We start from the raw sequence: 17,987 nt of genomic DNA on the forward strand, positions 1-17,987 counted from the left end.
CACTGAGTATCTTGTTTTCCCATAATTTTTGCTCTTGCCAATTTTTTGGCATCTGGTCCTGGTGCAGAGATGCGGTAGATTCGCGGCTCCCTTTTATCAAGGGCAAAGGAAATCAGGATTATTTTTTTTTCGTGTTTTGTGGGAACAGCCAATGTCCAGAGAGGGTTTGCTGTATGAGATTTTGTTTCAGGCAGTTAAGTGTGCGACATATACATAGAATGGTTTCCTTTCTGGACGACACCGCTCGGGCCGCGCTTGAGGCCGAGTCTCAAACTAGATCCCCGAAAATATCGTCAGCAGACTTCAACTATTCTTTCAGCCAGGACGCAGAAGATGAAGGGGTGATCTCGATAGAAGAGTTCCAGGCGAACCAGCGGCCTGTAAGTACACCTGTTGAGCAGACATCTTCGTCGGTTGCCGATTCGTCTCCGGTAGACCACCGAACCCGCGTTCTCTATCCAGAGTTTAAGCGCAGACAGCGCGACTCGCCTCACTGGACTCAGGGGACACATGCGGGCGTGACTCTGGATCATGTACGTGACTATCTGACGTGGTTTGGTACGCTCTCTCCATCAAATAAGCATATTGCAGACACCGCGGTGAACAAAATACAGAAATATTTTGAGAAGAAGAACCAAGAAAAGTCGGGGCAGGAGAGCATACAGCCGCCTCCAGACAGTCCTACGCCAGATGACTCGCATAACGGCATTGAATCGATCATGGAGACACCTGTCAAACACAATACTGTGAACGTCACGGCTGCTAAAGCTGAAAAGGCGAATACTCTTCCTTTGAAGGAAAACAAGGTCCTTCTGAACAAACCTTTGGACGGAAGACGTATGATGAGCACTTCGTCCGCAGCATACGCCAAGCTAGAGCTTTTGACGCAGAAAGAAAGCTTATTTGCCGACGTGAAGCGAAAGAACGACGCCAACGAAGCGAAACAGCCTGAAGGAAAACGCGTCCAGGCAATCACGCTGAGCGAGGAGCAAAACCAGGTGATTGAACTTGCAAGGCAAGGCCACAACTTATTTTATACTGGTTCTGCAGGTACCGGTAAGTCTCTTTTGCTTAGGTCATTGATTAAGTCACTGAAAAAACAACATCCACTGGGAAGTGTCGGTGTCACCGCTTCAACAGGGCTTGCCGCTTGTAATATAGGAGGCCAAACATTGCATTCATTTACTGGAATTGGATTAGGTGATGCGCCTGCCGATAAATTGGTAAAGAAAATTAAGCGGAACCCTAAAATGAAGGACAGATGGAGAGATCTGGAAGTCTTGATCATAGATGAGGTTTCTATGATTGATGCATCTTTATTTGATAAGCTGGACATGATTGCGCGCGAAATGAGAAAACGGCGAGATGTTCCATTTGGAGGGCTTCAGTTGGTTATTTGTGGAGACTTTTATCAACTCCCCCCAGTGACTAAGAATGGCGAACCGGTTTTTGCATTTGAGTCACAAGCGTGGAAACAAGCGATCAAGTACACAATCGTCCTCAAGAAAGTTTTCAGACAACAATCGGATCGCGACTTTATTAACATGTTGAACGAGGTGCGTAATGGAAATGTCTCCGAAGCCACTGCAAGAAAGTTCAGGGCTCTTTCACGTCCTTTGGCTTCCAAAGAAGGTGTGATCCCTGCAAAGTTGTTTCCCACGCGACGGGAGGTTGACAGAGCCAATAGTACGATGTTGAAACAGCTTCCGGGTGCGGAAGTTGTTTTCAGGGCTTTTGATGGAGGGTCGCTAACCGATGAAGATCAGCGGCAGCGACTGTTGTCAAGTTTTCTTGCTCCTGAACGAATTGCACTGAAGAAGGACGCTCAAGTGATGCTGATCAAAAATATGGACGAAACTCTAGTTAACGGCTCCTTAGGCAAGATTGTGGACTTTATCGACCCCGATACATATTCCCATTATCGATCTATCAAAAGTGATAAGATCGACGTTAAGACATTAGAGGAAAAGGCCGCCAATTCGCTGAATAAGGGCCCTTCAAAGCGAGACGAGAAACATCTGATTGAAGATTCTACCGTTTTGGAGAGCCAGCTGGATGAGAATGTTTTTTCGTTTTTGAAAGAGCTCAAGGAAGAACAGCCTGAGGACCTGCCTGAGTCCGCGCAGAAGAACATAGAGCGCAAGATAGAACTATTGAACCAGCTGTACAGCAGTTCTAAAAACAGAAGAATGCCTCTTGTTCGTTTCATTCAGGCCGATGGAACTACCCGTGAGGTGCTGATTGAGCCGGAAACTTTTAGTCTTGAGGATGAGTTTGAAAGGCCAATTGTCTCCCGTACTCAAATCCCGCTAATTCTCGCCTGGTCATTAAGTATACACAAGTCGCAGGGGCAAACTCTTCCATTGGTCCAAATTGACTTGCGGAATATTTTTGAGCGCGGCCAGGCCTACGTTGCACTCTCGAGAGCTACTCACAGGAGAGGATTACAGGTGAGGAATTTTAATCCTTCAAGGATTCTCACTCACGAGAAAGTGGTTGCCTTTTACAATAGTCTGATGACCGTGGACGAAATCAAGGACCGCGAGGAGAGCAAGCGCAAGAAGACTACAGGTTTTGTTTCGAGTACGCAGCTAAACCGATTGGAGAATTTGGCCGATAATGTTGCGGATGCGGGCGACTTTGTGAATGAGAAGGATAATGTAATAGATGAGTTCGACTCCGTATGGAGCGGACAGTAATGATATATATTCAAACGCTTTGATAAGAGTTATTGGGCTCCAACTATCCAGCCAATGATATTTTTACCCAGGTCATTCGATTTCTCGATCTTCGCCTGTCCTGACGGAGGAGTCTCCGGTACGAGTTGGTCAAGAATGGTATTAAGTAGCTGCCATTGCTCAAGAACATTGGTGTTGAATTCAGTAGGCACTATCAGCATCAGGTGCTGCAACAGGTGGAGTTTCTGTGTAATCTGTTCGTGCTCTTGTGGCTCGGCATAGTCGTTCTTAACGAGCTGGAATATGGAAAACCATCTTTCCTGGATCAGACCAAATAGTTTGGGATCTTTTTTCTTGGCGTCGACGGCCAGGTCAATCAAGGTCAACGCCAATTGCAATGAGTGGCCAAAGTCTTGAGCAATAGCAAAATCAAGGCAGAGGAGGCGTAGCTTGACGGTAGCCATCTCATCCTGGCTATCCAGGCCGGTGCTCAAATGTAAAAGCAACGAGTCCAACAGTTCTGTTTCTTTGTACGCACTGTCGTTCAGCTCCAGAATTCTGGACACAATCTTCAAAGGATCTTTGGCCTCCAAGATGTCTAGCGGCTTGATTGGAACACCCGGCTTAAAATATAGTTTCCAATGCAACAGTTCTTGATTCGCTGTGATGAGCTGCTCGAGTTGCAACGTACCAGAGCTAGCCATCTGCAGGCAGTTTCGGGCGCTCTTAAGATGTCCCATCGACGGGTCGCAATTGGTTGCTTTGCGGTAGAACTCCCATGCTGTGTTTATAAGAATTTTATCTATTTGGCCAGTCTCCAGCGTACAGTATTTGGGCAAAAAGACAGAGGTGGTCAGGGCAAACATGTTTTTGGACAGCAGTTTGCTCAAAACAAGCTCATCAACTTGCGCTAGCTTGACTTTGTTAAAGACATGTGTGTTGTTGACGAGACAGTAGACCGAGCTGAGCAAGCTTTCCCATTGCTTAGCCGTTGTCAAATACTCAGATTCTGTGAGGACGAATTTCTCCAGCTGGTTGTACTGATCTTGTGGACCTAGATCAGGCAGCTCAGCCACCTGAGCTAGCGACATATTGTTGGAGAAAAGTCTTTCTCCCGTTTCGACATATTGCGTCAGAATTTTGATGGTGTCTGGACAAGGCACGATAGAGTCTGCCATCTCTTGCAGCGAAGCTTTCCGTGTAAGATTTTGGTCTGTGTTAGGAGCCAGATATTCAGCATCGACGAATTTGAGACAAACAAGAATTTCTTTCATCTTCACGTAAAGAGAAAGCGACACCTCGGGACAGAGGTAAATAATTGCTAGAACTATGCTGACAAACTTCTGTAAGGCACCGCTGGCTTGCAGGTAGGCCAACAGATCGCTGGACTTGACAAGCACTGTGAGGATTTCGAATTTGGACTCGATCTGAACGCTCGATTTGGTGACGATGGCATTTCCTAGCGAAAGGATGTAGTTATTGATAGTTGAGCCATTGTCGTTGAGATAAGTGTGGTATTTGCAAAGCCAATGGACGATCCGGTCATGGTTCGAGGTGTCAAGTAGTCCGATAAACAATTCGGTTTGTTCCGTCGGGGAGTAATAATCAACAAAGTCGAGCAACAGAGGGACGTCTCCGTACTGAGCCAAATTGGCGAGTGGCACATAGAACAGGCTCCACCAGTCTGTCAATTGCTTGGATGAGAACTCTGAGGCTACCACAAGATCCTCGATCTCGTCTGGAGCCGGCAAAACGCCCAAATAGTAGTTGGTTTTGAAGATCCTGGCCTGGACAAACTGAAAATACAGATCCTGACTGCTGTCAAAATGCCATCTGTGCACCTGTTCCTCAAGCGAACTATCAGCCTCAGCCACCAGTTTTGCAACAACAGCTTCTGGAAAAGCAAATGCGTCAGGCAAGGGAAGAGACTCTGCGGCGTCAGAGCCCTTGAGCGCCGATTGCGCAGCCTCAAAACAGAGTCGCAGAGAAACCGTTTCGGGCAGATCGACGAGCAAGATCTGCAGCGTTTTGACAGGTGTGAGCAGCGACGCAATTGAGCCGAGGTCGTCTGGAAGCTCGCCGCGCACACACGTGTCTCTGAGCGCCAAATATGTGGAGTCTGATTCAGACATGTAATTTACAGATTTTAAAAATATTTCGCGAACCAACCAACTTAGGCAACTCAAGCACAGATCAGTCGGGGGGAAGTAATCGAATAAATTAAGACGGAGTATTGGATTATCCGACTAAGAACTGGCCGGAACAAGACTAGAGGCGCTGCAGACAAAGAAAAGGGAATGGGCGAGAGTATGTTGGAGAGATATGAGACTAACGGGGACGACTACTAAAACAGGAAACCACCCAGAACACGGTTAGTGCATTGAACAAAAAGTTGCCAAGTTGTGCATCAGCTCTACAATGGTTTTGGGCTACATCACAAAATTTGCAGTACGCCTTGCCAAAGGCTCGTGATACGTGCTTGAAGGAGAGCAGAGTGCTCGAAAAAAAAGTTCTTATTTGGAGATCGCACAGATGAATGCGGAACGGAAATATTTCCTCACCAGCCTAGGAGCGTTTTTTTTTAATTCGACGCTGGGTGCGGGACGGGTTTGGCAGGGACGCAAAATGCCCAGCGGCAAACCGGCATTGGGGAGCGGAGGATGCTGCGCAGACTGGTTCGGCGAGGCGAGAATAAGACGCTCGGAGTCGTTGGCATTGTGCGACCGTGGTGCACTTTTCAGATCGTGCGTCTCGCGTACATTTATTCGCAGTTACTGGGAGGAGAAGACCGCGCAGAGTTCGGATACAGGCCAAGCCTCGGCTAGCCCACAAGTACTCGCGCAAATCTGCCGCCGTTACTGGGATGTGAAAATCATGCTATCGGCCATTGCACGGTAATGCCTATTTACTTTTTTGGGAAGTGTCCCTGGGCGAAAGGGGGGAGGGGGGCTGTGCCGTCGCCGGTCATCATGTAATCCTGGCCAGAGGGATGATTGTGGTGCAAGGTGGGTGATGGAAGGGTGGATCTTCTGGAGTAGGGAGACTGTATGTGGGTGAAGCCAACCGGGGGCGGAGGTGCAAGATTTGTCGGATAGGGCATTATTCGTCCGTCGGAATGCGAATGTCCCATGGGAGGCGCAAAAACGCCAGGATATGGAGGATACTGTATCTGTGTCTGGGAGGCGGCTGGCGTGTGGCCCATTTCTTGTGGATACACTCTGTGAAGCTGAGGAATCGGCATCACAGGAGTGGCGTTGAGTTGTAGCAACTGGTTGTGCAATTGGTTGGAGTACTCCTTGAGCATATCGCAATTGGCCGCCAGCGCATTGTTCTGGTACTGCAACTCCTCGATGTACTCAGTAGCTTTTTTAAGCACCTGCGCTTTGGAGTCTGTCTGCGGTTTAACGAGCGGGATGATGTTGCGTAGTTTCTGGAATCCATCGATGATCTTGCTACGACGTCGCTGCTCGGATTTGATGTGAAGGTGTTTTCGTAACTCTTGAGAGATGGATTCTTGCCGAAGAGAGGAACCCTGCTCGGGTTCTGTAGGTTTGGTATTCTCCGTCTCTTCAGATCCGTTTATTAAAGAGGGGAGTTCCATTGATCAGCGTGGGCTAAGGTACCATGGATTACGCTACTCTTGGACAAGAATTAAACATCCGCCTTGGTGGAAAATTTAAACTTTATATATCCACACATGGTGAAATCGCTGTAGCGAAGAAAACAGTTTCCTAGTATCAATGACCGGGTCGACTGCAGTATGCATGAGCACCAACGCGAACAATATCCAATCGCAGATCCCTCGATGCCTGGAAAAACGAAAATGTTCGGCATGAAAGAGAGTACCGGAACATGCGGCTGTATAATGATGTTCACAGCACAAGCTGGATTTCAGAGCCATAATTTCGCATGCATTGTATTTAACGATTCCGGCGGCCTGTGCATGCGTTGCACCCAAGACATCGCACTTTCGAGAAGCGCAAAGAGACAATAACTGCGTAATATTATGTATCTTTTGTGCATGTAACAATAATGCAGGCTGCGCTGCAGCTCTTGTTAGTGCTATTCAAAAAATTTTAAAACAAACTAGAAACCTCGGATTTCTAACAACTCAAAGTTTTCTATCTCAGCTTCCAGACGCATCATGTCTGCAGCGTTCCTTGTTAAGCATTCACCAGAGAACTTTGTTAGCGCGTCATTAGTTGTCAATACCCCGTACAAAGACATTCTTGGAGCACGACTTGTGCCGCATCATTTATTGTCCGATCGCCAGAACCCCTGGTGGTCCTGTAGAATTTCAGCCTCGAGCTCTGCCACGGGGCCGACCACCCGAATCGGCTTTTGCCCCGCCTTAATCACTTCTCGGCAACTAAGCGACATGGTCATGTTCTCCTCTGCGGCACCCGTTACCTCCAGCAAGCGAGTCTCTGCTACGCCGTATACGATCTGTCCAATATTGGCCCAATACGCGGATCCTGCGCACATACAACACGGCTCAAAAGTCGTGTATAGAGTGCAGTTCCACAGAAACTCCGGCCCGAATTTACGATACGCCTCTCTACACAGCGTCGACTCCGCGTGGTTCAAGGTGTCGACGTTGCCTTGCTCCAAAAGCACCTCCTTGTGCGGGCCTACCAGGATGCACCCAAACGGATGCCGACCTTCCGCTTTGGCCCTCTGAGCAACAGCAATGCAAAGGCGCAGATTCGCGACAACCTCGTCTCTGCCGGGTTCTGTTCGAGTGAGCATGCTGAAAAATCAAATTTCAGTTTTTCTGGTGCATGGGTGCAGGATTTTTATTTTCACTTTACGCGTCCGTCCAATGTCGCGATACAACGTCCTATGGCGCAAGCAGACGCAGCGGAAGAACAAGACGTGGGACGGCGACGGCGTACTGGCCGTGGTCAACGACGAGGGCATTGTGCGCGACGACTCGGGCAATTTTCTTGCGAGAGTCAAGAACTGCTCAAAAGTGATCCACAACGGGGTGTTTAGAGGCGGCAGCTACGAGTTCGAGCTGGACGGCGACGAGCCCATTGACGAGCCGTCCGCTCCGGTACCGGCAACCCGCGCAGTCTCGGCCCCGCTTCGGAAGGCACCGCCAATGCGCAGCGTCGGCCTGCTTAAACGGCCCAAGTTAGCTACCAAAAGCGTCTCGGAGCTTGTGTCGACGCCGGCACGAACATCCACGCCGCCTCGTCGAAACACACACTCCTTGCACGACGCGATGGCGCCAGACGCTCTGGTGTTGCCGCGCCCGCCCAACGCGGACAGCAGCGCCGTCAGAGACGTCGTGGTGGACCCCGTGCTCGCTGAAAATTTACGGCCGCACCAGAAAGAAGGTGTTAAATTCATGTACGAGTGTGTGATGGGATTTCGCGACTACGATGGGCACGGCGTGCTGCTGGCAGACAGCATGGGGCTGGGGAAGACGTTGCAGACGATCGCGCTCGTGTGGACGCTGCTGAAACAGAGCCCTGTAGCAGGAGACGCTCCCGTGGCACGCAAAGTGTTGATCTGCTGTCCCGTGACTCTTGTGATGAATTGGAAAAAGGAGTTTCGCAAGTGGCTCGGCCCGAACCGTGTGAGCATCCTGGCGCTGAACGGCTCCTCGAATAACGACAAGCAGAATATCCAGGGTTTCGCAAATACCAACGTCTACCACGTGATGATTATCGGGTACGAAAAAATGCTCACGGTGGCAGACGACGTGGGGTGCATCAAGTTCGACTTAGTGGTGTGCGACGAGGGCCACCGGCTCAAGAGCGGGAGCAACAAGGTACTCAAGGTATTGGAGTCGCTCGATATTAAGCACCGGGTGCTTCTTTCGGGCACACCGATCCAGAATGATCTGACAGAGTTCTACAACGTGGCGAACTTTGTGAACCCCGGCGTGCTGGGCGACTTCAAGAGCTTCCAGCGCAGCTACATGCGGCCCATCCTGCGTGCTCGCGAGGCGAACTGCACAAACGCGGCGGTGTTGGAGCAGGGCGAGGCTGCCTCGCGCGAGCTCATCGAGCTGACCAAAAAATTCACGCTGCGGCGAACGATTGAGGAGATCACCAAGTTCCTGCCGCGTCGCTCCGATTACGTGTTGTTTGCACCACCTACAAAGCTCCAGATCAGGCTGTTCGAATCGCTACAGAAAACCGCACAGTTTAGTAAGATTCTCAGCGCGGCGCCGGCCAACGACTCACTGCAGCTCATCACGACGTTCCGCAAGATTTGCAACTCGCCAGCGCTCTTGACCGAGGACGCCATGTTTGCCGGGTTGTGTGGCGTCGACGACTTGCGTGGAGAGCTCGGCAGCAAAGTACGCAGCGCAAAAATCATTCTGCTGGTGAAGCTCCTCAAAGGCATTTATAAACTCAAGCAGGAGAAAGTTGTTGTTGTGTCAAACTTCACCCAGACACTGGATGTGCTGGAGAAACTGATGAACGTGTTGGAGCTGCCGTTCACGCGGCTCGATGGAGCAACACCAGCCAATCTGCGCGACAAAATTGTCTCTGACTTCAACAAGGCCTCCTGGGACATGAGTTTTGTGTTTCTTCTCAGTGCCAAGTCCGGTGGCATGGGCTTGAATCTCGTTGGAGCATCCAGATTGATCTTATTCGATAACGACTGGAACCCGGCTGTGGATCTGCAGGCCATGGCCAGAGTCCACCGTGACGGCCAGACAAGACCGGTGCACGTGTACCGGCTACTGACGGCCGGCTGCATCGACGAGAAAATCTTCCAACGCCAGTTGATCAAGACAAGTCTTAGCGACAAGTTCCTGGACGACTCCACCGACTCGAACGAGAACTTCTTCGACACAACAGACCTCAAAGACCTGTTTAGCGTGTCGCAAGTAAACTCGAACACGCACATGTTGCTGGACTGCCAATGTCCAGGAGACGGCAGAGAGCTCGAATACGCAGAGCCTGCAAAAATTAAGCGGGAGCTCAGCTTTATATCTGCTCTTAATTATCAGGACCCAAATATAGATGGGGAGAAGAGAAAGCAGCAGATCAAACGGTGTCTGATGGACTACCGCCATTACGACCCGGCCACCGGCGCACGCACGGGCGACCCGGTCATCGATAGCATCATAGACTCCCAGGAGCCCGAAAAACCGGCAATCTCGTACATATTCATGAAAAATTAATTGCTTCGCTATTTACCCAGCTTGCCTAGACGTGCCTCTGCAGCACGAGCGCGCTGTTCGCGCAGCACGCGCATTCTCTGTTCGGGCGTTAGCGAGTTAAGGTTCTGCTGCTCAGTGATCCCGAGCGGCCTTCCACGGCCAAATTGCCTGCTATGCTCCTCCTCTGCTTCCTGCTTGGCCTTCTCAAGCTGCTCGTCTATAAGCCTTTTGGACTCTTCGTCACTCTGTCTTTTTTCTTCACTAAGAATTCTTTCCACTTCCTCCTTCGTCATTGGCTCCTTCACTCTCGCCGCTTCCCAGTCGCAGTAGTCCTCTCCCAAAATATTTCTAGCCACCTGGAAAGAGTATCTAGCATGCTGCGAAGCAAGTTCGTAAGCTGTGCGGCCGTGGCGGTTCTTGATTGCTGGGTCGGCTTTCAGGTTCACCAGTAGGACCTGACACATGTGGCTGAGCTTGCTGGCAGCCGCGAAATGCAACATGGTCGGTGTGTTGGCGTATTCTGTCTCTGGTTGCAATTCCATGTTCACGTCAATTTTATTTTTTTCACAAACGAAATTAGAGCCGGAGCTTTTGACCGCTTGAGCAGACTGACCAGCTCCCTGGAAACCTCTATTTCCGGTGACTCCTGTTTGGCCGTCGTCGACTGCTTCTGGATCCGGCTTCGGGCGAGAGCTTCCTGCTGACGCTGTTCGCGCTCCACCTCGTCTTTCCGTGCCTTAGGCAGGTCCAGTATCTTCAAATAGCAGAGTTCAATCCAGGCTCGTTTAAGCTCAGATGATGTTGGTCTCTTCGTGGTGAAAGGGAAATGTCTGACTCGCGGATCGTCATTTTGAATCGGAGAGTTTGGATACCCAACGATGATTTTGTGCGACGCCGATCCGCTCGCCTTGATGAATATATACTCGCATCCATCCAGCTCCTTCTTCCACTCGGCCAACAAATTACGAACATCCTGCTGCAATGCCTGTTCGTTGTATCTTCTCAGCGTTGAACCGGCACTTTTGGCCTTTCCCTTAGCATTGTCACTAGCGTTCTGTGCTCCTCCTTGTTTCCGTCTCGTTGTGTATCTATGGAACGTCTTGTGGTGTAAAACCCGCACGCTTTGCATTCTCAGTTCCTCTGCCGACCCACTGTTTCCTTTGGTGTTGATTCTTTCGTGAGAGATAATGGCTCCTGCGAAATGGCCTCCTCCCAGCATGAATAGGGCGCTCTTGCCGGAGCCCAATGTTGCAAGTTTTTTTAGGTTCTCTAATGGCTCTTCGTTCTGTGCATTCAGCACTGTCTTATAGGCACCAAAACAAAGTCCGGCATCGAGCAACGAGCTCTGAAATAGGACAAACGGCGACTGTGTGTTGAGGTAGCTGACAGAAGACTCCTCGTCCTCAGAGTCACTTTCCGACCCAGATATACTCAGCTGGTCCATCATGTCCTCAAATTGGGCCTCGCTCACTGTAGTGAGCCCGGCGGACGATCTCTTGCGGTTGAATCGCTCAAAATCGTCTTCTTCGTCCCTGGGCTTGGGCCTCGAAATATAGCCAATATTCGATGCCAGTTCCTGTTCCTTGGGCTTCGCCTCCAGCGTGTGCGAGTCAAAGTACATGAGCTCCAAAGAGCTGAGCACGGACTTGCTCAGATTGAATATATACAAGTCTGAGATGTCAAAAGAATGTGTCATAGAAAATTAAATTAAAAGGATTTTAAATAATCATTTAATTATAAATTCTTATGTTCAATTCTTATATTTAATTCTTATCTATGAGACTCGGGATAATTTTCTCTTTGATTTCATCAGTGGTCTCGCTGCCATTTTTGGATGGCTGGCCACAATTGAGCTTACCTAGTGCACTGCATAGCTCTATTGCAAAAACGGACGCCTTGGGGCTTTACCCTCTGCACAAGAGACTGGTGAGAATAGAAAGTCTCAGTTTCCAAGAACAAGATGCTTCTGAATACATTGCTGAGTATCTCGAGAGTTTGGGACTGACGGTCGAAACAATAAGCTCCCAAGGACGAAACAACATCTACGCTTATCTGGGAAGTACAAGAGATACTAAAGTGCTGCTCACCTCCCACATAGACACTGTGCCCCCATACATTGAATACTACGACGATGGAGACAAAATATATGGCCGTGGCTCGTGCGATGCGAAGGGCTCGGTGGCTGCTCAAATCACCGCATTCACGGAACTTTACGAACAGAATAAAGTGCAGGAGGGCGACATTGCACTGCTTTTCGTTGTTGGAGAGGAAACGGGGGGCGATGGCATGTTGACGGTGGACAAGGAAATAGACGCTAATTGGGATATGGTTGTCTTTGGTGAGCCAACAGAAAACAAGCTTGCAGTTGGCCATAAAGGTGTCTACTATTTCAAAATCCAAGTTTACGGGCTCTCTTCGCACTCTGGATATCCAGAGCTAGGGAAAGATGCAAACAACGAGCTCATCAAAATAATGTACGAGATCTCCACTGCCGAGTGGCCTTCGGACGAGCTTTTGGGTCCTACGACCGTAAACATCGGACTGATCAACGCAGGAACAGCAGCAAACGTGGTTTCTCCAATTGCCGAGTGCGAAGTCCTTATGAGAGTGAGCGTGAAATCTGACGAGATTCAGAAGATCGTCGACGACATTCTGGAGAAATACCAAGACGTTGAGGTAACTGTCATTCAGAAGGCAGACCCTACTTACCTTGACTACGACGTGCCAGGGTTCGACACCATGCTGGCCGCCTACTTCACGGACGTGCCTAATCTAACACAGCGTGGATTCAAAAGATATTTGTATGGGCCAGGCTCGATACTAGTCGCCCACGGAGACAATGAGTACGTTACTCACGAGAGCTTGGAGGACGCTGTCGAGGGATACAAAAAACTTGTCGCGTATGGACTTAAATGATGTATTCCATTTCTATATCCATGAAAAGTCGGCATGCTCTTCACGGACTCAAACCAGGAACTTTATATAGCGACGTCAATCCCATATTCGTAGAGTGTGAGGATATCTGTCGCATAATGAAGTAAATGTAAAAATAAAATTTTAGATTTTTTTAGTGTGCATGGTGCCGCTGGGAGACTTACGTAACTAATTATGCCTACCGTCGCCCTGAATTAGAAGTTAGCGACCTGTACCTCAATTACTACCAGCAGGTGGGTAAATTGGGGTGTAATGCTGTACAAAACAAACAACACATACTAGAGTTACATTAAATGTTTCGTTTGACTCAGTCCGAGTACTCGAAGCCAAGTAGCTACTAAACTATTCTGAAAAGCTGACCTAAGGGAGAATGATATCCAGCTTGTGGATTCTCTCTGGAGGAAGTACTAGTCTGTATTCTGTTCCAGCAGATTAACAGATTTTCACGGATTAATACTATCACGCATCAACCAGGTCCAACCGTCTCTCGAATGATTATCGACTCGTTTACTCTATCGCTTTTAGAGCTAGATAGGAAGGTGATGGTACTATCCTGAGATCCAAATTAGCTGGCCTATACTGAGCATTCGTATCATTTCTATTTGAAAGATCCTGATAATCAATCACTCCGTCCTAACTAGGATAATCTTTGCAGTATTGAAAAGTAAGGAATTTTTTTATTTTTTTCAGATCTATATACTCACATGTCTGAGCCAGCCTGGAAACGTCTTGGTCTGAAGATCAAAGAAACTGTGGAAAATGACCCGCTGGGGATCACGAAGGTGAACATCATCAAGAAACGAAAGGCCGAGCCTGGGCCAAACACAGAGAAGAAGCCTCCCAAGAGAAAGAAGCTACCTAAAAACGAGCGTCCGCCGCCGCCAGAAAAGGATCAGCTGAAGTATCTTCGACAATACCATGAAGATCGGGCAAACTGGAAATTTTCCAAGGCCAAACAGACCTGGATTCTCAAAAATCTCAAGAATATTCCTCAAGAGTATGACGAAGCTCTGAAATCGTATATTGCCAGTGTGCAAGGCGGATCGAGAGACCGAGTGAAAGACGAGATGATGGCCGTGGTGGACAAATGGAATAAAGCTGCTCGTAGGGCTCTTGAGGAGATGCAGAAGGGTTCAGAGAGTGCTGAGGAGAGCGAACAAAAGGAGGACGAGAAGGACGAGAAGGACGAGGAGCACAAAAATAGAGAGGCGGAGGATGACACCAAAGAGAAAGATGGAAAGAAGGATGCTGCCGAGGAGGACATTCCAGATTATGATTTTGTTATGCGGGCCAAGGCGCTGGTGGAGGTGATTACTAAGGAGCAGGTGTTGGTGGAGGGAATGGCCGGAGACAGCCTTGAAGAAGGCGACAAACAGCACTTGGACGGACAGAAAGAGGTTGAGGCGGTGAACCCGATGATAGTGGAGGAGGTGGATGTCCAGGAATACGTTGGGGACGAGGACGAACAGTTGGAGGTGAAAGCAAAATCTGAGGACACTGAGGTTGTCGAAGAAGCCGAGGAAAAACATAAAGAGAAGGCCAAGAAGGCCAAGAAGACGAAGAAAGATAAGAGAGTCAAGAAGGAGAAGAAAGACAGGATCAAGGAAAAAGCACAATAATGGTAGCATGTAGCAGTCTGTATAATAGTCGATCGACGCGAGTGAAAAAAGTAATGCGCTTTTTTATTGAAGACCTCTTCACCCAAACCAGAGATACAGACCCAGATCTGCGGTTTATGGCCCTCAATGACCTCGAGAAGGAAATCGTGAGCAACCCAGACGCGTTTTCGAGCGAGGCCCGGATCCAGTACGCCAAGATTCTTCTTCACTGTCTTGACGACGAGTTCCCCGAGGTTCGCACACAGGCATTGAAATGCTTTGAGACTCTTACTCCACGCCTTGGCGGCTACGTGGTGTCTGTAGTGGCCGCTTTGAGCAAGAAGAAGCCCGAGAAAGTCTCCATCACCTCCACTATCTACACAATGGCGATCCACAACGTTTTGAAGAATTTCGTTGCCAACGAGTCTGTGGCGCGCGACGTGGCGAACTGCGTGTTGGGTGAGGTGTTTGAGGTGGGGAATACCGCTTTTTACACCACCATAGACTATATTGAGATCGTGACCGACCTCATTGAATATCTGGGCAAATACCTGACTACTGCGCAATTAAACAACATAGCCGAGCTGCTGGCCAAGGCCTGCTACGGAGCAGACATAGTGATTGCAAAAAAATCCGTTTTGGCTCTCGGACTGGTGGCTAGAAACTTCACCTCTGTCGAACAGCTGCAAAAGCTCATTTCCCTAATCAACAAAACCACTACACACAAACAACAGGACACAACACTAAAGGTGCTGAGCAATCTTGTGCGCTCGAATGCCAAGCTGATGGCGCAGATCGTCCAGCAGGTCCACCCTACTGTGCTCAATGGACTATATCTGGATACACTTGGCGAGCCCGACGACGACTTCGACGCCCAGCAGGAGACGGAGGAGACCCGTGCTGAGGCGCTCGGGTGTCTGGTGGCCATGTTTGAGTGTCTTCCGATGGAAGAGTATGTTTCTGGGTCGCTGGAACTGGCCGCACGCTTTATTGGTTACAATCCGTACAAAGATGACGCAGAGGAGGAACTGGAGGAGGAGGACGAGTACGAGCTTTCTGATCTTGATGAAGATGACGACGACGATGGATCTGGACTTTCGTGGAAGCTTCGACGTGAGTCTGCTAGACTGGTCAGTGTTATCCTAGAAAAACATCCGTTGGCTCTCACGACGGTTTTCCAGTCTGTCTTTGAGCCTCTCTTGGGCCAGCTACAGGACGACAATGGAGCGGTTGTGTCGGAGGCCTTACGAACGCTCACAAAAATATTCCGCTTCAGTGTCCAGGACGGTCCGTACTACACATTGAAATTCTTCAACTCCTTGAATGACTACGCCAGCGGCCGTCGGGGATCAGATGTCAGCATGCAGAGCGACGAGGACCCGTCTATTTATCTGGGCAGCAAAAGCGCAGACATCTGCGAGTCGTTCAGCAAACTGCTTGTGGCGAAGAACTCGTCAAAACTATCGTTGCTGTACGACTTTTTTGTGGAGTTTTCCAACGCGACAGATGGCTGCGAAGCACAATGGACGCCGGCATTGATGAACAAGCTATTGGATTTGAGAGAATCCAGCATCACTTCTGAGGTGATCAAGTTCTACGCGGCAGTTCTAAAGAAGTATTCTTTGACAGACCTTGGAAGCAGCTCCCAGAGAATCATTGCCGACATTGTTGGCTGCGTGGCATCCTCGTCCAATCATGAGCTCGTGCTGGAGACTCTGGGATTGCTCACCGAGGTGCTCGAGCACGAGCCGGGTGCCCAGCTTCCGAGCGTCGAAAAGGCACTCATCGAAAAAGCCTCCAACAAAAACTACTCGACGGAGATCCGGCAAAAGGCGCTCGTCTGTCTATGCTCACTGGTCACCAAGTCGGAGGTTTTGGATTTGCAAACTGCGTTGAAAGTGTTTGTGGACACCATAACGGTCGAGTTTCTGGTGGCTGTGGACCTGCAGTGTATTGAGACTATAGTTTCTCGGATTCCACAAAGCCTGTCTAGTGACTGGTATCATCCGATAATTTTGCAATTGGTTGAATATCTGACAATTTCCGAGCTCCAAGCTCAGAGTTTGAACACATTGGCTAGTCTGGCAGCCTACCTGGACGAAAAGGACGGTCTGTTGGCATTTGATCGCATTGTTGTGGCCAGCGAGGCCGGGAAAATCGCTTCGGAAAATGCAGTGTGCGTGTGCAAGATCTTGAGCGTGCTGGCTACCAAGATAGCTGTTCCCGACGTCGATCGACTCATTGGTTTGCTAGTGCAGTTCTCAAAAGCCCCTAGCTTTGACCAGAACACACTGGCTGACCTCACCAATGCCATACTAAGCCAAAAACCTGCCAAGCAGTTTATTGAGGTTGTGCTGCAACATGGCACACATAGCGACCCAAACGTGTCCAAGATTCTGGGTCTGGTAAGCGTGAGCGACAAAAACTTTGCCTCCATTGAGGAGACACTACAGAATTTGAACAATAACGAAAACGTGCTGTTTTCCATCACGTTCCTGGACCAGGTCTCCAAATCCATGGATCTCGAAGTTGGACTGGCGCCATTTGTGCGTCATCTCGACGATGACGAAGAGATCAAAAACGCTGCTATCTCTGCGATCGCCACTATCGTCTCTCGCAACCCGGAAAAATATCTGGACGAGTTGACAAAACAGATCGAGTTGGGGGCCACAGTTCCCATGCTGCATGCTCTAAAGATCGCTCTGCAAAAGATCAATCTCGACACGGCATCCTCCAAGCATCTATTCAATATGCTACTCAAATCCGAGCTTGAAAAGACGGACGCTGTGGAAGCAGCAGCTGCCATAATTGCTCTTCTTGCAGTCCACGACTCGTTGCTGCCGGAAATGTGCTCTATTTTGTCTTCCAGCCCGTCACGGACACAGAAACTGGTGCTGGGATCCACCACCAAGCAGGTGCTTGTTGACCCGTCGTTGGAGTCAGACTTGGTCTTACTGTCCAGGTACCTTGAGCTAACGTCTGCGCAAGAGTACATTTTTAGTGCCGATCTGGAACTCAAACAGCTTGGAGTTTCTAATCTCATCTTTGCTTTGCACAAAAAACCCCTGGTTGCTCTTCCGCTGGTGTCCAAGATCATGCCGCGTGTGCTGGAAACAGAGCTCGAGCAGAAGAAGGAATATGTGGAGGTCGTTCGGATTGGTCCTTTCAAACACAAGCTGGACAACGGTCTGAACTACAGAAAGGGGCTCTACGAGATGGTGTATTCACTGCTGACCACCCTCGAGACCAATCCGCAGTTTTTGGTGATCAGCCAGATCGACTGGGGCCAGGTGTTTGAAAGATTTGTGGCCAGAGCGTTTAAGGACGATCCAACAGTCATTTTCATCTGCCTGCTGACGCTCATCAAAATCATCAGCCTCAAACCGACAATTTTCGCTGGAAACCAGACCCTTGAAAATTTCATTGCAGCATGTTCCAAGGTTCTGGATAAAAAACTCAAGGACGACGCTCCGAAGCAGGAGCTCGAAAAACGCAACGACACGGTGCGGGCTGTCCTCAGATGCTGCAAAAAAATCAACACGATGGTGGAATCTGGTCAGCTCAAACTGGACAGCTACTCGAGCTGGTCGAACTTTGTCAGCACGTTGAAAACCAAGTATCCTATTTTCGATATTGAGGAATGACCTTACA

At 49.3% G+C, this 17,987-nt stretch overlaps 8 protein-coding genes across 8 annotated transcripts; 5 read left to right on the forward strand and 3 right to left on the reverse strand.

The window, feature by feature from the left end:
- Positions 1-218: 218 nt before the first annotated feature.
- Positions 219-2,699, forward strand: HPODL_01000 (uncharacterized protein; the record flags this gene model as incomplete). Its single annotated transcript, XM_014079448.1, has 1 exon — positions 219-2,699. One exon carries the CDS (start codon positions 219-221, stop codon positions 2,697-2,699), a length of 2,481 nt encoding a protein of 826 aa, XP_013934923.1.
- Positions 2,700-2,728: 29 nt separating this feature from the next.
- Positions 2,729-4,810, reverse strand: HPODL_01001 (uncharacterized protein; the record flags this gene model as incomplete). The annotated part of the gene is made up of 1 exon (XM_014079449.1): positions 2,729-4,810. The coding sequence occupies one exon, from the start codon at positions 4,808-4,810 to the stop codon at positions 2,729-2,731; it is 2,082 nt and encodes a 693-aa protein (XP_013934924.1).
- Positions 4,811-5,583: 773 nt separating this feature from the next.
- On the reverse strand, positions 5,584-6,279 carry HPODL_01002 (uncharacterized protein; the record flags this gene model as incomplete). The annotated part of the gene is made up of 1 exon (XM_014079450.1): positions 5,584-6,279. One exon carries the CDS (start codon positions 6,277-6,279, stop codon positions 5,584-5,586), a length of 696 nt encoding a protein of 231 aa, XP_013934925.1.
- A 1,221-nt stretch (positions 6,280-7,500) lies between these two features.
- HPODL_01003 (DEAD-like helicases superfamily) lies at positions 7,501-9,825 on the forward strand (the record flags this gene model as incomplete). Its single annotated transcript, XM_014079451.1, has 1 exon — positions 7,501-9,825. The coding sequence occupies one exon, from the start codon at positions 7,501-7,503 to the stop codon at positions 9,823-9,825; it is 2,325 nt and encodes a 774-aa protein (XP_013934926.1).
- An 8-nt stretch (positions 9,826-9,833) lies between these two features.
- On the reverse strand, positions 9,834-11,425 carry HPODL_01004 (zinc finger-containing protein; the record flags this gene model as incomplete). Its single annotated transcript, XM_014079452.1, has 2 exons — positions 9,834-10,484; positions 10,640-11,425. 2 exons carry the CDS (start codon positions 11,423-11,425, stop codon positions 9,834-9,836), a joined length of 1,437 nt encoding a protein of 478 aa, XP_013934927.1.
- A 155-nt stretch (positions 11,426-11,580) lies between these two features.
- Positions 11,581-12,720, forward strand: HPODL_01005 (Peptidase M20 domain-containing protein; the record flags this gene model as incomplete). The annotated part of the gene is made up of 1 exon (XM_014079453.1): positions 11,581-12,720. The coding sequence occupies one exon, from the start codon at positions 11,581-11,583 to the stop codon at positions 12,718-12,720; it is 1,140 nt and encodes a 379-aa protein (XP_013934928.1).
- Positions 12,721-13,442: 722 nt separating this feature from the next.
- HPODL_01006 (uncharacterized protein) lies at positions 13,443-14,357 on the forward strand (the record flags this gene model as incomplete). Its single annotated transcript, XM_014079454.1, has 1 exon — positions 13,443-14,357. One exon carries the CDS (start codon positions 13,443-13,445, stop codon positions 14,355-14,357), a length of 915 nt encoding a protein of 304 aa, XP_013934929.1.
- A 53-nt stretch (positions 14,358-14,410) lies between these two features.
- Positions 14,411-17,980, forward strand: HPODL_01007 (uncharacterized protein; the record flags this gene model as incomplete). Its single annotated transcript, XM_014079455.1, has 1 exon — positions 14,411-17,980. One exon carries the CDS (start codon positions 14,411-14,413, stop codon positions 17,978-17,980), a length of 3,570 nt encoding a protein of 1,189 aa, XP_013934930.1.
- Between the last annotated feature and the right edge of the window lie 7 nt (positions 17,981-17,987).

This window comes from Ogataea parapolymorpha, chromosome IV (assembly GCF_000187245.1).
Source record: "Ogataea parapolymorpha DL-1 chromosome IV, whole genome shotgun sequence".
NCBI lineage: Eukaryota > Fungi > Ascomycota > Pichiomycetes > Pichiales > Pichiaceae > Ogataea > Ogataea parapolymorpha.